This window comes from Bos indicus x Bos taurus, chromosome 27 (genome assembly GCF_003369695.1).
Source record: "Bos indicus x Bos taurus breed Angus x Brahman F1 hybrid chromosome 27, Bos_hybrid_MaternalHap_v2.0, whole genome shotgun sequence".
NCBI classification, from domain to species: Eukaryota; Metazoa; Chordata; class Mammalia; order Artiodactyla; family Bovidae; genus Bos; species Bos indicus x Bos taurus.
In genome coordinates, this window is record NC_040102.1 from 41,300,199 (window position 1) to 41,318,550 (window position 18,352).

Genomic DNA, 18,352 nt, shown 5'->3' on the forward strand with positions numbered 1-18,352 from the left:
GCTTTGAGCTTAGGCTTGAAATGAGCAGCAGACCTATTGATGACCAAGCAGTGGTGAAAATGCTATTGGCTGGCCTTTATCTTAGAGAAGACTAAGGAAGAGCCTAACCTATGTTGCTTCAGAAGTAATAATTCCATTTTCCTCCATGTTTACCGTCTGCTTGCTGATGTTCTTTTAGTTGGGTTGCAAATTTCAAAGCAAAATCATGTCTTCCTCTTAGGATGTATCCTATATTAAATCAAGGAAACTTACATAGTATTGATATATAAATGGTATAAGCTTATTAACTTTCTTCCTGTTGACAATAAGTTTTAATTACCTCAAGCTATTTATAACCTCACATCTCTCTTGGTAAAGCTTTGTTGAGATGTAGTTTACCTATTGTGAAATCCCTCCAAGTGTACCATTCCATAACTGTGAGTCTCTTTACAGAGTTGTGTTAATACAGCCGTGACCACAGTCTTAATTTAGAATGTTTCCATCTCCCCCAGGGAAACTTTGAGCTGATTTGCAGTTATTTTTCATTCCTGGACCCAGCCCCTGGCGACAACTCACCTACTTTCTGTCCACACTGATTCGCTTTTACTGAACACTGCACAACAGTGGAATCCTATGATGAGACTCACCTACTGCTTTTGAGGTTCATCCATGTTGTTACATATATCAGTACTTTGTCTGAACTTTTTACCTTTAATCATCCTTCATAATACTTTCAAGTATAAGTGAAGAACTGGAGCCTTTAATGAACAAAGAATAAACCTTTTGAAATCGGCATCAATTGTGACACCATCTAGATTTTGCGTTAGTTGTTCTTAAAGGTGAAAAAGCAAAGTAAATGCAAATGACTCAATCACTCATTCATTATTCCTATTGTTAAGGAAATTTGTTACAAAATTAATCTCTGATATGTTATTCTAGAATAAAACATACTATAGCTGTTAAATGTCAAAGTCATTCCACTCAAACAAGCACTCAGCTTTCAAACCGAGTCCATCAGTGTGAATTACAATGAAATAATCATCGTAACACAGTAAATTAAGGGAAAATGGATCTACATGCTGCGGGTGATTAAATTACAGCATACGTGAAGTGAGCCGCTGTGTGATATTCATGCAAAGCATAAATGATATTCATAAAAAAACATAAAATGTTAATGAGCATTTTTTTATTCTAAGGAAACATATTGATTAAAATAAATATATGAAGTAGCATTAAATTAGGCACATCTTTGGGAAAACAGATAAATCATCACAGTGATCTTAGAATTTGTGTTGAAACACATACGTAGTTGCCGAAAACTTTCAAAACATTAAAATAATTCTCTACTTAGAAAAGCAGTTGGGGGAAGTAAGACAGGCAGGTTGTACAATAGCAATTCAAGAGCTGAAATGTCAATGCTAACATCTTCCCTTAGTAACTACATCAGGGTGAAAAAACCATCCACTTAGTTTCCACTCTGTCAAATGAATGGAAACACCTCCTGCCACCCTGGTGGCTCAGACAGATAAGAATCTTCTTGCAATGCAGGAGACCCGGGTTTGATCCCTGGGTCAAAGATCTCCTGGAGACAGGCATGGCTACCCACTCCAGTATTCTTGCCTGGAGAATTCCGATGGCAGAGAAGCCTGGTAGGCTACAGTGCATGGGGTTACAAAGAGGCAGACACAATTGAGCAAATAGTACACACACCAGTCTTGTTGTTTAGTGATGAAAATAACACTCATCACCTTTATATAGCCAGGGCTCTAATTAAAGTTACACCAAAACTGAAAGTTGATGGTGTATTTTCTAGACTCTGATGCCCAAGCTCCATCAGACGAGAGTCAGGAAAGATTTGCTTTTGAGTCCAGTGTTCATTCATGAAAAAGAACAGAGATCCCACTGTTAGCTAGAAAAGAGAGGAGTTCAGTGCTGATAATGGTGGTCTAAGTAAGTTTTAAAAGCCTGACTTTTTTTCAGTCTCCAGCCTTCAGAGTGCTATTCGGTATTCACTTTTGTGTATGTGCGTTTCTCGTTTGGTCCGGATGCGGATCTCTTTCTGGATATTATCTCATTCCTTCAAAGCACAAGGAAGCTTCATGGTTTGTCTCTGGTCTTAGGAAATCACAGTGAGAATCAAACACTTGGTCTTCATCCTGGGAGCTCTTAGATGCCAGCCATTGTGCTGCAGTGTCTGTCATTCACCGTCACACTCTCATTCACTGGAAATGCTTTGGGAGAGAGGCTCTGACATTGCACAGGTATCTCTGGGACTTTTGAGCGCATTTAATGAAGTAGCATTAAATTAGGCACATCTTTGGGAAAACAGATAAATCATCACAGTGATCTTAGAATTTGTGTTGAAACACATACGTAGTTGCCGAAAACTTTCAAAACATTAAAATTATACCCATCACTGGAAGTGGGGGCAGTTTCTACTTGAATAGATCTGGGTTTGAATCCTGACTCTTCAAATGGCCAGCTGTGCCTCTCAAAAAATGGGTTTTTTATCTATTAAAAAAAAAAGATGTGGGTAGCCACGGCTGTCCTGAAGTACCATGATAAGGATTCAATAAGGCGATGTTTATGAACACCCAGCCCAAACTCTTAGAGAAGTTCAGTCTTGGTGTGTGGAGTACCATGGAGGCATCGCAGAGAGGAGCTGGGTAGGTGGCTGAAAGCGCAGGTCTCGGGGCCACCGTGGAGCACCACCAGCGTACAGGACGATGGTCAGAGATTCGGACCCTGCTGAGGTCACCCAGTGAGAACACACCCAGTTAGAAGGGTTGGGATGAACCAAAGGGAAAGCCAATTTTAAAGGCAGACAGAGGAGCCATCTCTTGAAGAAGGCTGGGACGAATCAGCCAGAGGGGGAGGAGGTAGATGAGAAAGGTATCGTGTAGTAGAAGTTTCTGGAACACCATCAGCAGGTGTGGCTGTGGAGGCAGGCAAAAGCAGGTACAACAGTAGTCTGTCCAGAGACCCAGAGATACTGGAAGTCATGCTGCTTAGGAGAGTCCCAAGGGGCAATGATAAAGTGCTATTATGCTAGCAGTGACTGGCCACCCAAACCCAAAGTGGAAGCTAGGCAAGTGGAGTGTGGCTGGCCGCACAGAGCACACCATTTCTCCTGGGCTAATTAGACCAGAAAAGGTTGCAGATTAAGGACAAAGCCAAGACACCAGCCAGGGCATCAGGAAGCAGAAACAAAGAAAAGGCGCTCTGAAAATCCAGGGCTCCGGGAGACAGCCGGTGAGCCTGGAAAAGTCGGCGGAGACCAAGCTGATGGACCACTTGAGCCTTCCTGGAGGGCAGTGGCTCTCAGCCTATAGCCGGGATCAGAATCCCCAGGAGGGCTTGTCTACACCCCTGTTGCTGTCCTCGACGGAATTTCTCTTAATGCTTCTGGGGTGGTCTGGCAAATTCGCATTTCTGAGAGGTTCCAGGGGATGGCAATGCTGTTGGTTCAGGATCCATATTTTAAGAACCACTGACTTAAGGATTTTGGAGTCTATTTTTTCATCTTTGTGGAACTTCAAAGGACTGTTTTCTTTGACTTGTATATCGTCTAAATTGACCTATTTCATCTAGTTAAAAAACTGCTATAACTGAGTTGGTGGTATCTTTGGCATGAATATGCTGGGCAACCATTCCATCTTCATGAAATAAAACTTGCAGCCTTCAAACCATAGATCTGGAAAGACTGGCCAAATAAGGAGGCCACCAGGAATGTCTTAATGAGAGCCTCCTCCTTGGAAATCCTACAGTTCAAGTATTAGGCTGCTTCCATCAGCTTGGGTCCCGAGTCCCAGGTTCCTACCACAGTGTTCTCAGCACAGCCATCTCTTTCCATTGCACCAGGTCAGAATCCATTCTGTTTGTGCTAGGAAGCCACATTGCCAGTTTTTCAAGCACATTTTTGTAAAAACAAATTCTGCTTGGTGATGGATTGTGCCCCAAAGCCCCCGCTTCCCTCAAGTATCCTTCAGTAGAGCCATCAGGGCTAGAAGTATCGAAAAGTTTTTATTAATCATTAAAGGAGAAAAATTAGAAAGGAATTAAGAATACAAGAAGTTTTAAAGAGAAGAACTTTGAGTTTCTTACTCCTCAAAATATCAAAACAGACTCAATCCCAGAGCCCCAAGGCTTGTGTGGCCCCTGGGGATCTGCACTTCCTGGGTCCAGCCTGCTCTGTCTGGCCAGGAGTTTTCTTCTTTGGTAAAAATGAGAGAAAAGGACACTCACCTTTGGAAGCTTCCCAGGCTCCTCCTCTCTGTCTTTGGTCTGTAATCTGAGAAAAAAAAAATCCATTCTTTCCAGTGATAAATCCTGCAAACAGTCTCACCTCTTGCATATCTTCAACAGAACAGATTTCTGTATATCTCAACATATATTTCACGGAATACTTGGAACCAATGTTACGAGATATACGATGAGGACTTCCCTGGCAGTCCAGTGGTTGAGAACCTGCCTTCCAATGCAAAAGATGCAGGTCCAATCCCTGGTCGCGGGACTATGATCCCACATGCCTGAGGACAACTAAGCCCACACCTGAAGAGAATTCCACACATCTCAATGAGAGATCCTGTATACTGCAGCTAAGGCCTACCTGATGCAGCCAAATGAATAAATAAAAACAAGATGCACAGGGTTTTATGACCAGGTGTGTTCAGAAAATGCTGAGTTACACAAAGTTCAACAATCAACTTGGGTGAATCTTCAAGAGAAGGATTTACAGTTTCCCAAACTCACCTTGACCATAGAGCCCGTTTTTATTGCTTTTTCTTCAAAGCATCTCTTGGGATTGATTTTTGGACCACTTTGGGAACAGCATCTGAATGCTGCTCCCGCAGCCATAGCGTTCATTTAATAAGGATCCCAGACATACAGTAGCCAAGGGGAGAGTGCTCCACGCCAGTGAACACATCTAGGACTGAGGAAGTAAGCATTTCCAACATGGTTAGCTTGACACGGTCCTACAAGGTTTCAGATCATTTAGTAGAAGTAGGAAGGAGAGAGAGTCCATCCCAGGCTTGGGATGAATCTCCCTAATTCCTCCTTTCCCTTTAGGGCAGGTTTGTTCTTGTTTGTTTGTTTGTTTTGAGCCTAAAGCACTATTGGAGAAGGAAATGGCAACCCACTCCAGTATTCTTGCCTGGAGAATCCCACGGACAGCCAGGCTACAGTCCATGCGATCACAAAGAGTCAAACACGAGTAAGCAACTAACACACACAAAGCTCTATAGTCAGTTGGGGAAATAAAGGTGCCCCTGGCACAGGAGACCTACTGTGCACAGAGCAGGGGTGGGTTCTGGTCCCCAGGACTACCACCTGCTATGTGACAGAAGTCAGTTTATCCTCTGGAACTGTTCCCTCACGAGTCAAATAAAACACACGTGGAATGCAAAGCTCAGAAGTTCTAGTTGTCATTTCCTTGGATCCTGGGGAAGCCTCCATCATTTACCAGCTGTCGGCAGGAGGGAAAGCACTTGACGATAGAGTGATCCTGGGCTTCCCTGGTGGCTCAGTGGTAGAGAATCCACCTGCCAATGCAGGAGACAGGTTCGATCCCTGATCCAGGAAGATCCCACGTGCCGTGGAGCAATGAAACCCATGCACCTCAAGTATTGAGCCTGTACACTAGAGCCTGGGAACTGCAACCACTGAGCCCACGTGATGCAACTACGGAATCCCATGCACCCTAGAGCCTGTGCTCTGCAAGAGAAGCCACTGCAATGAGAAGCCCACGCACCACAGTAAAGAGTAACCTCCACTCGCCACAACTAAAGAAAAGCCCGAGCAACAATGAAGACTCAGTGCTGCCAAAATTAAAATAAGGAAAAAATTACTAAAAAAAAAAAATTTGTCCCAGTGTGCCCAGAGCTTGCCTTGCTCTCATCTCTGGAGTTGAACTAATTTGGAATCTTTTTCAAAGAGGAATTCCTTGGCAGTGCAGGAGATGCAGTGCTTCCACTGCCTGGAGCCCAGGGTTCAATCCCTCCTCTGGGAACTAAAATCCCACAAGCTGCATGGTACACCCCAAAACAAACAAAGTAAAAAAATAAGTAAAAATTGGAAAAAATAATTTAAAAAATAAAATGGTATCTCATTTGTTTAAAAAAAGAGAGGAACAAGTCAGAATATCCCACACATCAAAAGATGAACAAAGCATGCTCAAAAAAATTGTTTGCATCCCTTTTATTTCCCCTAAATATGTAAATATGTCCCCTAACTTTTAACTACACTCAGCACTTGGATAGTGAGAGCTGAATGCCCACTCCCTTATATCTACAAAGGGATCTTTCCTCAATTTGAGTGGCTCCTTCAGAGGGCAAGCGATGTCCCTACCCTTTTTACAACCTCTCTTGGAGCAGAGATGTTTGGGAGTGATGACACCCATTTACAATTCCAAACCTCCAGAGAGGCAGTTTTCACATAAGCAGGTCTACCTCTAGCAGCAAAATATAAGAGTAAACTGACTCAACTTGAGACAGACAGATGCCTCACTGGAACTCCCAAGCCCAGGAGAGTCCATTTAGGGCGACAGATGCCTCACTGGAACTCCCAAGCCCAGGAGAGTCCATTTAGGGCGACAGATGTCTCACTGGAACTCCCAAGCCCAGGAGAGTCCATTTAGGGTGACGGATGTCTCACTGGAACTCCCAAGCCCAGGAGAGTCCATTTAGGGCGACGGATGTCTCACTGGAACTCCCAAGCCCAGGAGAGTCCATTTAGGGCGACGGATGCCTCACTGGAACTCCCAAGCCCAAGAGAGTCCATTTAGGGCGACAGATGTCTCACTGGAATTTCCAAGCCCAGGAGAGCCCATTTAGGGCGCTAGATAAACTTGCACCTTGCTTTTGAAAATGCAGAGAGTTTTGGGTGCACTGAGTCTCCTCCAGCTTTCTTCTAAGAGGTTGGACAACCGCGGTCACATAGGCGATGAGTGTCAAGAGCCTTCAGCCTGTGATGGAGTCAAGAGGTCCCTGAAATGTAGAGAAAGTGACGTGAAAGCAAAGTCCTAAGGCTGAGAAGGGCCCCACCCTGGGGAGAGACACAGGAAGTGGGGCTTTTCAGACAGAGAGGAGCACACCAGTGCCCCTGAGTCAGGCAGGCACAGGACAGCATCTGGGTTGGAGTCGATGTAGGAGAGGGTGAGACGGAGCCAGGGTGGGGAGGGGTTGACAGGAGGTGGCACATCTTCTGGTGAGGAGTTTTAATTTTATTCTGAATGCAATGAAAAGCCACTGAAGACTTTAAGGGGGGAAGCGACGTGGTCAGGTGTGCCATTTTTCAGACGTGACGCGTTGCTGTAGCAAGAAAGAATTGCTGCCACAGGGCAAGGCCAGCTAGGAGGCCACCCGGAGAATCCGGTGACAAGGCGGGGACAGAGAAGTGGCTGGATTAAAATGATGTTTTGGAGGCAGTACCGATGAGCTTGCTGCTGGACTGGCTGCAGGTAGTGAGGAAAAGTGAGGGTCCCGGAGGGCTGGGGGCTTTGGCTGAAGCTCCCAAGTGTTGGTGGAGCGGAGATGTGAGGACTGCAGGAGGCAAGGGTGTTAGAAAGGACAGAGTTGGAGATGCCCACTTTTGCACAGTGGAGCATCAGCGGACAGCAGGACATAGATCCTAGAGGAGACCTCCGGGCTACAGTTACACGCTGGGATCTTCCGCATTTAATTGTTATTCAAAACTATGAGAAAATAGACTCACAGAGAAAACAAAGCTTTGGTTACCAAATGGGGAGAGGGATAAATTAGGAGTTTCGGATTAACAGACACACAACTGATGTATATAGAATACATAATCAACAAGAATCTACTGTATACTGCAGGGAACTATGTTCAATATCTCGTAATAACCTAGAGTGGCAAAGAATCTGAAAAAGGATACTTGTATATGTGTAACTGAATCACTTTGCTGTACACTTGAAACTCATAGAACATTGTCAATCAACTGTATGTCAATAAAAAATTTTAAATAAGTAAATTTTTAAAAATAAAGTTATGAGACAGGATGAGATCACCTAACGCAGAGATGGCAAACTTCTAGAGTGCCACATACTAAATATTTTCACCAAGCCACACGGCCTCTGTCACAACGACTCCACTCTGCCATTGTAGCACAGAGTAGATTTAGAACCAGACAACACATGCACAAATGAGCAAGGCTGGGTTCCAATAAACCTTTATCACAAAACAGATACAGGGCCATACTTGGTGTGCAGACCAAAGCTCATTGACTCTTGACCTAGTGACAATGTAGGCTGAGAAGAGAAAATATTCCAAGATAGAGATAAGGCATTTCAATAATAATTGTTACTATGGAGAAGGGCATGGCAACCCACTGCAGTATTCTTGCCTGAAGAATCCCATGGAAAGAGGAGCCTGAGGCAGGCTACAGTCCATGGGGTCACCAAGAGTCAGACACAACCGAAGTGACTTAGCACAGCACACACATGTATAATTATATTCACTCCTGCACCTGTCACTCTTTTACGAGCTTTACTTATATTTAACTCACTTAATCTTTACGATAACCAGTGAGGTGAGTACTGTTATTTCTGTTTTACAAATGAAAAAACTATACCCTTTATAAATAAAAAGTTGATTTCTCCTTCCCAAGGGGGGGAGAAAAAAAACCCAGAGGTTGGCAGTCTAGGCTCGTATGGCAATCCTCAGCAACTTAAACTACCTCCGGTTCATTCCTTCACCAGCCCCAGAGTATGACTCTCATCCTCATGGACCAAAATGGTGGCTAGGGTTCCAGACATCACATATACATTGCAGGCAGCAGGAAGAAGGAGCAAAGGAGAAGAAGGAAAATGCATGCACCAGTTGTTATGTTAAGTTGTCTTTTATGTTCCCTGGAATCTGCCTTACAGTATGTCTTCTGTTACATCTCGTTGGCCAGAAGTTAATCACACAGATGCCTGCACACGCAAGAGAGACCGAGAAACAAAGACCATGTGCCCAACTAAAATTTAGAGGCTCTGTTACTAAAGCAGAAGAAGAGCAAGCGCTAGAGTAGAGGCTCGAAGTCTCTCATACCCCTGCCTCCATCGTTGGAGTTCAATGGGCTTCCCAAACGCCAGCTCACGGGTCATCTCTTCTGCAAGCCATCCACAGCCCCCGAGCAGATACTTCCTGTGTTCCCTGTCACCACACTTCCTTAGATTTACTTTGTCCTGGTGTATCTCCTTGATCCATTTCCTCTACGTGACCAAATGACTCAAGGGTATTGAGGCCAGCTTGAGATAGGGAAGGTAAACTTTGAGAAACAAAAGGAAATACACAATGAAGCTGCCAATGAAGAAAAGGAATGAGTCTTCAGGACACCCCGGTCCCTGTTGAGGAGCTGGGCTCAGACAGTTCTCCAAGTTCACTGTGTGCGTGCCCAGTCACTTCAGCCATTGTCAGCTCTTTGTGACCCTGTGGACTGTAGCCCACCAGGATCCTCTGTCCATGGGATTCTCCAGGCAAGAATACTGGGATGGGTTTTCATGCCTTCCTCCAGGGGATCTTCCCAATCTGGGAATCGAACTCGTGTCTGCCTGTGTCTCCTGCACTGCAGGCAGATTCTTTACCCACTGAGCTACCTGGGAAGCCTGACTTCACTGCCTGTGAATTAATCTGGGAAAACTTGAAAAAGTCATCACAATCAGGTTCTACCCCATATTGATTAAATCACAATTTCTGAGGATGACACTTGAGCGCTGGTGTTTTTAAAGTTTGTGGGTGATTCCAATGTGCAGCCTTCTTTGAGAGTCAACACAGCTGAAGACAGAAGAAAAGAAAGACCCAAAGAGAGAAACAAGTCTCCTCCTTCAGAGTCCTTGAGGGTTTGCTGTTTACCTACCAGTTTCCCCAGCAAGATCATTAGTCTTGTCCTCTTAGGTTATTTCCTGAAGGACAAAGGTGTACTTAGATAATAAATTATTATTGATTGAAACACTTCTAATAAAAATTATGAAAGCCCTCCTGAGTTTATTTCAGGCTGTTTGACGCTCTGTGAGTCAAATAACTCGTAAGCTTGTCTCTCGGTAACTAAATTAGACTTGTCAGCCAGGGAAATAAGAGAGCAGACTTACTAAAGCTCACCTCGTTCGTGACATATAATATGTTTAAATTGCTTTGTTGACTTCACAAAAAGACAGGCTGGATCGATCACGAGTGGCAACGCTAAGATTGCCTCTGTCAGGAATGAGGGACTGTATTTCAACTTGAACTCCACTTCCAGCTCCTAGTCATCAGTTTCAGACATTCACTCGAAGAGTAACCCCACTTGGTACAAGAAGAAAGCATCATTTCAGAAAAGTCTGGTTCTATATTTTCCAAAAGATAAGAGTAAGTGAAGAACCCGTTTAAACATGTCTTGAAACTTTTTTTCTGTTCAAAGATTTCTGGGAGAATTCAGGATTGTTTTAACTCCATCCAAATGCTGTTGAGAATTTAGAGGGGGAAAAACTTGTTCAGGAATTGTTCTGTCTTTCTCTGCTGCAATATGCAGATCAGTTCTGAGGCAGAAGAAAACTTTGATTTTCCAAACACATTTAGAGATCTTGGAAAAATGTTTAGAAGTGTTCCTTTGTAATGAAATTTGAGATTCTGGCTTGAGTTGGTACTGTTACTGGTGAAAAGCAAGGAATGGCTTGGACTTGTGCCTCCAATGAACTAGAAAGGGAGCCAGGAAATGCACTGGGCAAAACTGCAAAACTGGATGGTTTGACACACAGCTTCTAACCAGAAAAGGAGGCAGAAAAAAAAGGAAAAAAAACTGCTTTATTGAAAGGTTAATTTTCAGATTAGTTTTGGGAAATTTGAGATAAATACACGAGATCAGACAAAGAAACATAAGGCCTGGATCCTTTTTCCTGGGGTTTTCAGAAAATAGTCATTGCTTCCAGTGAAATGTTTTGACATTTTCAGTAGGGAGAAAATGTTAATTGTAATGTTGTGTGTATGTGTTCTTAAAAACACTTGGGAATAAATCTTTTAGTTGTTTGAAGAGTAATCAGAGAGTGAAAACACTGTTAAGATGTTAGCTGCATTCCTTATTCCTTATGGTAACGCCTGTGCTCTCTGCTGCTGCGGCTAAGTCGCTTCAGTCGTGTCCGACTCTGTGCGACCCCATAGATGGCAGCCCACCAGGCTCCCCTGTCCCTGGGACTCTCCAGGCAAGAACGCTGGAGTGGGTTGCCATTTCCTTCTCCAATGCATGAAAGTGAAAAGTGAAAGTGAAGTCACTCAGTCATGTCTGACTCTTAGCGACCCCATGGACTGCAGCCTTCCAGGCTCCTCCGTCCATGGGATTTTCCAGGGAAGAGTACTGGAGTGGGGTGCCATTGCCTTCTCCTAGGATGTTGGAATTCATTTTCTGGGTTCAAATGTAACAAGTTGAAGAACATTCCTTTCCTTGTTCAGTTGCAATTTTTTGAGGAGTCTTATCACTAAACATCCACCCAGGAGCCTGTCTGCCTAGGTTTCTTCCCTCATCTTGTCTCATCTGCTGCTTGTTTTCTAATTTTTCATCTTCTTCCCTGAATCCATGTCACCTTTACTTCATGCATAAAACCATCAGCTCTTACAGACTCTTGACAGTGGTCTGCTTGAGTCTGTGTTGAAAACACCTGCTATTAAGCTACTTGGTGACAGGGCCCATCAACACCTCTGCTCCCACCCGCTCCTTGCTTTGTTCGGAACAGATACCCTATAGATGTTTGTTGAATGACTGTAATATCCTCCTTTCTCCAGTCCTATGTCCCTGCCCCAAATTCCACATTGCATTACGTCCAAAGTGGAAGTGTTACAATGGAACATTGCAACATCACATTGCCTGTGGTCCCTGAGGAGGGAAATACCAAGACGTCACCCATTCAGGGACTAACAGGATCCCAAGTGTACACATTACCTCCTGGGGCCAGCCCTCCCAACTAAGTCTTCCCAAGAAAAAGAACCTCCAACTACAAAGAAAGCAGCTTGCACCCTTCCTGAATCGTGATCTAGAACACAGGTGCTCACTGCCGTCCACGTGGGGAACACACCATAGGTCATCTTTGTAGCAGGCTTTTTATCTCTAACTTGGTATTTGTTTGTGTCTTAAATGGCGGTTCTCCTAGAAAATGCCTCTCCCTTTTGGATCACTATCTTTAAATGTCAAGCACATGACTACCACTTAAATCACAGTTTTAAGCTCAAAGATCATCTCAAAAGCAGAACTGAATGAGAATGAAATGACAGTTGTACATTCTGGAAAAGAATGGATGTGTGTATCTGTGCAACTGAATCACTTTGCCGTACACCTGAAACTAACACTGCAGGATAAATCAACGACGCTCCAATATGAAGCAAAAATTGAATTTAAAAAAATAAAAACTGGTAGCAAGCGTACTGTAAAAAGCATCCCCCCAGGATCAGAAGGGGGACGCTGCTCTTCCAGAGGGGTGCTCTGCACACCAGGTGTGACACACACTTCCCCCTCGTGCGCTTTCCAGCACAACCAAGGCAAAATGAGCAGAGCGAAGTTCAGCTCCAGGCCGCATGTCGATTAGGCTAATGATGTAGAAAATCACCAGCGGCAAGGAGCAGGACCGAGCTCACAAACGCCAGCGGTGCTCTCAGATGGGCCTTGTGTGGAATCTTTTAAAGACCTGTGGGCCCCCTGTGTCCTTCTTCCTGCCTTGGAAGCCCGTGGGTGACGTTCAACAACAGATGTAACCTCTAACGTTTGTGTGACTAGATTAATGTTCCGGAGTCATCAGGCTCGTTATGGCTGGATTTTCTCTGGTCCCTGCTAATAAACTAGATTATTGATTTTCGGATTTTCTGTGTATCCAAGGATAGACTCTAAGATGTCTTTATAATGTTTCATGCTTAAGTTGTCAACCAAAATGACATAACAATGAGTAATCATTTTCTAATCATGTGGAAAGGAGTTAAAAACAGCATATAAAATGGATCTTCCCAGCCTCAGAGCCACAGACACGTCCTGGCTGTCGGTCCTCCAGCTGGGCAGAGGTCAATGCCTACCTGCTTGCCATCTTTTCTGGGAATTAGGTGCGTTCACAGCTTAAGACCTTTGATAGTCAGAAATCTGCTTTCCAACATGTTTGAATGGCAGCAGAGCTCCAAAGACACCTCCACCTAAATAGGATTTTAGCACATCAGGTGCCGTGGCAAAGTACAGCAGGCTGGGTTGCGTGTGGCTGGTGTTTATTCATCTCGGCTTCTCCCTTCATGTGTATGTATGTACGCTTCTTGCTGTATATGCCCGGCACGCGGGGCGTATGGGCTGGGGACTGCATCCATAGAGTGTGTGTATATGTAAAGTAGAAACAGAGCCCGGGCACCAAAATGAACTTCTGTATGCAAGAACTCTACGAAGTACACCCAGCTGCCGGCAGCAACTGCTACATGCAGGCCACTGATTATTACGCGTATTTCGAAGATAGTCCAGGTTACAGTGGTTGCAACGCTCAGGCTGTGCCCAGTAAGAACATATATATGGAACAGGCCTGGGCAGTGAATCAGCCTTATACCTGTAGTTACCCTGGAAACATGCTGAAAAGCAGGGACTCGGACTTGGACATGGCCCTGAATCAATACAGCCAACCTGAATATTTCACTGAAGAAAAGCCTACTTTTTCTCAAGTGCAGTCGCCATCGTACTCTCAGAAAAAAGGTAGGGACCATTTTCCTTCCGTTTGATCCAAGTTTCCGTGTTTGTCTCTGGGGTGTTTTAAAGGGACCCTTTGCATCCGCTTTGTCAAATCTTTGACTTTGAACGCGGAACGTTTGAAATTAAAAATAGCAGGAAAGAGAGGTTGCTAAGTGATCAAAAGGAGTCCTTGAACGACGAAGATTTCCAAGCACTTTTTTCCTCCAGTACACAAGCTGGATGGAGTTGGTTTGTTAGGCTGTGATTTTATTATCTATATAGCGTGTGTGCACGCGTGTGGGTGCACACTGCCCACAGGGAATACTGTCAGCTTCTTTGCTAAAGAAAATGCGTTAAGGCTTCGCCCTTGGGGACTGGCACTGTTGCATTTGAAACGGGATCATTCTCCTCGGCTCTGGTTCAGATTAAAAACTCATTTGACTTTTTCTTGGCACTTTATATTGAAAGTTTATTTTAGGTAAGTAGTAAAATATTTTCACTATTTTTTTTACCATATTATAACGTTGAGATGTTGGGATTTGTAAGTGTTCTTTTTAATATATTTACTTATCCACGTAAACTGTAAAGAATCTACTTGTAATCATAACTAACTGTAAGAATATAAAACTCATTAAGAAACTGATACATTTTACCTTGCCATCATGTGCCTAAAGGTGGACGTGTTTGCCATCATGTCAAATAAACTGCATGAAAGAGAATGAAATAGCCTTCAAAATATCCAATATTCAAACAAGTGCAATATCCATTTAACAGACGCTGCAGCTTTCCAATACTGTTTAATTTTCTATCGGTAGAACCTATCTCGTATTACCAAAAGCTAAAATAAAAGAGGCAAACTGGTCGTACTCAAGAAACTTAAAAGCAGTTGCCAGATAGAAATGCTTTTGAAAATAGCTTAAATTCTAGTGCAAATATGCCAGAAACTCTTTTTTTTTTTTTTCCTGTGTACAATCCACAGGATATTTCAGTGGAAACCAAATTTATAGGTCTTCATAATTTGCAAGAATATAATGCCCTCTGATCTTCAAAGATGAATTTCTCCATGAAATTATCTTAAAACATAAGATAACTTGATTGTGGATCCTATAAAAATTTTATTTGCCTTCCTTAATATGTGTTCACAATTAAAAGTAGCCCGTTTAAACAAAAATTTAAAAAACAAAACCCCATTTAGTTTTTACCATATGCTGTGTTTTTATTCTCTGTGTTATCCTGTAATATCCAGATACGAAGGAAATTGAAGCATAAAACATTTTCAGAGTCATTCATCTGCATTTTCATTTAGTTTCATATTTCTCTTGAAAGGCATCAGAAATTCTCACTTATTACAAGGGACACTGCATGTAAGTCCCTAATGGGAATTTTGAGATAGACTGCGTGCTATTTCACTTAATATTATAAGTAATTTATCTTTGAAAAGCAGTTAACATTGTTTCATTAGGCATGCCTGGAGATATGCTTTCCTCATGCTGTAGGATCTCAAGAAAATATTGGTTTGTCTCTATATTTGGGCATTCCACTATTATTAACAACTCTTGCAAAACTTTGCAGGCTTTTACTCTTTTTTTTATCTTTTCACTGTATTTTCTTCCTCCAGTGCTGTAGAATATTTGCTTATAAAATGCTAAACCAGTGATTCTTTACTAATTAACTTGACGCATGAACTAGAGGCTAAGACATCATATGCATATATTGATGTAATTTCTCAAAGCCATATGCCATTGAAAGGCCACTGCCACCTGCCAAACTCACTAAATCAAAGCAGGCAAATATTCTTAAATGCACCATTATTTACTGTTACAAGTCTTTAAGTAAATCCCAGTAAAACTAAACCCAGCTGTTAACTGTCTCTTAGGACAAAAGGTCAGACCCAACACGTTTATCCATATTGATCCATTATTGATTTTTGTTGTTGTTGGAGAACATCAGTCGTATCTCCTTAAGGCAAAATTAAGACTATAAACAGGTGTTCAGTGGGGCAGGCCTCATTATTCCAATTGGATTTTTATCTATTTTCATGAAATTCATAATTGCTTCATCTGTGCTTGTTGCTGTCAAAACAGCTTTATAAACTCTTCAATAATGCAGTTGTCTTAACTTTTTCACAATTTTTTTAAGGATGACTTATTCTCTAGCCTTTAATTGGAGTTTTCTAGTATGTAGAAAATGATCGTAATCTTGTAAAAAAAAAAAAGTGTGTTATAAGTACACATAGATGAAATAAAGGAAGGCTGCAGAACCCAGTGACAAGACTGATTATTTCAATAATAGACTTTAGAATGACTTAGTTCCCTTTGCATTGTTTTCTCTGTCTTTACATGTATAAAATAGCCAAGAGGGGAAAATGTTACCAAGCTCCTGAAGCACTGAGAACGTGAATTAACGAAGAGTTAGAATACAGTTCACTGAATGAAATTTAAAATAAAACTTTAAGAAGGGGAGTAAGTAATTTCCACGCTGCGAGGGGCTGAGATCCATAGTATGCATTTACTTTTACCTAGATGAATCTACTTTTCATACAGTATGTGAAAACACGTTTTCAATTTTTGAAAGTTAGGGACAAATCAAAAGAACTCGAGCAATCACTAAGAAGATACAGCTCCCTACTTCTTATCTTTCAAGGAGCCTAGCCATGGTTTGTTATGTCAACATCAGCCAACAGAGCCGGTTCTGCCCCACACTTTCTTCCTAGTCCCAACTCAGAAGAAATAGGAGGAGCACATTTAGAAACCAGACAAAGGGAAGGGAAATTGGCAGGCAGGGTGCTGTGTCTTCTCCTTTGTGGCCGAGCTTTCAGCAGAGCTAAAAGTCAATTTTTTTTTTTTTTTTTTTTTTTTTTGGCACGGGGTGCTGGCTGTTTCCACCAGAAATTCCAGTTACATTCCAGAGTCCCCAAAGAGCTTGAGTCTGGCCGCGCTGCGGGCAGCTTGGCCAGTCCGCCTCTGGGTCTGCTTCTACAGACTCCTTCCTCGCACCGTGTGTGTCCTGAGCAACTCAGCTCCCCTGGGTTCCCTGCTTCACATCCTCCGTGCCATCTTTGCAAGATCTGCACGTCCAAAACGCAGCTAGTGTGTATGCATCAAGTTGGTTATCATGTCCAAGAGCGTAAGAATTGCCTGGATTTGAACCAGGATCAAGGGGATGCGTGTGTCTGTCCTGTTTCGTTTGGGGGCTGGACTGCACGTGTACTTGTTCAACAGCCGCCTTCTTACTATCACAGAAAGAAGACTTCATACCTGAAAGCAACACCTTCACACAGAGCCATCGTTCCTGAATCTGTTTCCATTGCCAGTCTGCCTCTAGTCAGGAATCTAATTTTTTTTTTCCATGTTCTCTAGCTCTGTTGACTGTGTGTGAGTAATTGTGTAGATATTAGAAATGGAAATGAAATGGTAGGTGGAGGATGTTTGAAATGGTCCACATCAAAGAACACTGGATTAAAAACAAGAGTTAAGCCCTAAAGAAATCCTAATTAGAATTTCCTTGTTGTTTAGTTGCTAAGTCGACTAAACATGAACTGTAGCCTGCCAGGCTCCTCTGTCCATGGGATTTCCCAGGCAAGAATACTGGAATGGGCTGCCATTTCCTCCTCCAGGGGGTCTTTCTGACTCAGGGATGGGACTCACATCTCCTGAGTTGGCAGCAAATTCTTAACCACTGAGCCCCTTGGGAAGCCACAATTAGAATTTCCTTAGCGTCTGTTAAGGTTGAAGAAGGATTGCTATACAGTAGAGTTGAGGATATATAGGCCCCAGAGTCTGCCCTGAAAAAAAAAAAAAAAATGTTACATGAGAAACAAGTACCCTTAAACCCCAGAATGGCACCCAGTCCAGGGAGAGGCAGGCACAAAAGGAAACAAAGAAAGGGAAGATTTACGGTCAGTCCACCCAATGAACCAAGTGCTGCAGGGGTCCTGTCTTTACAGTGGAATCCTTAAGAGGCCAGTGCAACTGCAGATCTTTCTGCAGTGCTTATATAATTGTAGGGATGCTGGTACCAGTCAGGATTTCCACTTGGGCACCACCACCCACATGCTGCAAAGAGTCGACACCACTCCAGAAAATAATAGGCATTTTTTCTTTTTTAGTACGAAACACCTTTGCTGTTCAACAGGTTAAATGAAAGTGCCTCTCAGCACCTAGAAATGCAAGCAAAGGAAGGAACAACAGTCGTTTCCAAAGCAAGCCCAAGTGCCGAGGAAAGCTCGAGCCTGCCCTTCTGTCTTCTCTTTGCTGAGATTCAGGGGTCTGTCTCGTCAGAGGCGTGTCCTTCAGGGGTTTCACTGGGTGCCCTCAGGCACCCACTGCCTCTCGAGGCGACAGTCATACCAGGAGCCCAAGGTCTTATGAGACACTGAAGTCGGGGGCTGGCAGGCTGGGGAAGGAGCGTTGGAGCTGTGTACTTGCTGCGTGCGGGCTTCGTGTCCACCGGGTCTCATCCCTTCATGAAATCCTTCCGGTAGACTCTGTTTTCTCTCAGCTCCCGGCATTGAGGGCCATTCAGCCTGAGGCCCAGTGGCCTCCCGCTCTGCCGTCGGCTCTGGGCCAGCTTTTAGGACCCGCCTCCTCCTACTAAAGCACCGGGGACCTGCCTTCTCCCGTGTCCACGCCCTGGTGGCCGCGGCCGTCCTTGGTCCCAGGCTCCTCTCAGGCCCGAGAGGATTCCCTCAGCCCCACACTCCCGGGGCGGCCCTTCC

At 43.6% G+C, this 18,352-nt stretch overlaps 1 protein-coding gene across 9 annotated transcripts in view; it reads left to right on the forward strand.

Annotated features, from left to right (window-relative positions):
* The window catches only part of THRB (thyroid hormone receptor beta), a 437,396-nt gene that overhangs the window by 375,007 nt on the left and 44,037 nt on the right, over positions 1–18,352 (forward strand). Inside the window, exon 1 of one of the 9 annotated variants that reach the window (XM_027530209.1) lies at positions 12,973–13,659. The exons of the other annotated variants lie outside the window; for them this stretch is intronic. Within the exon in view, the coding sequence (XP_027386010.1) occupies positions 13,332–13,659 (328 nt within the window). The 5' untranslated portion in view covers positions 12,973–13,331. Of the gene's footprint in view, positions 1–12,972; positions 13,660–18,352 lie in introns of those variants that run through there. 9 annotated transcript variants of the gene reach the window in all.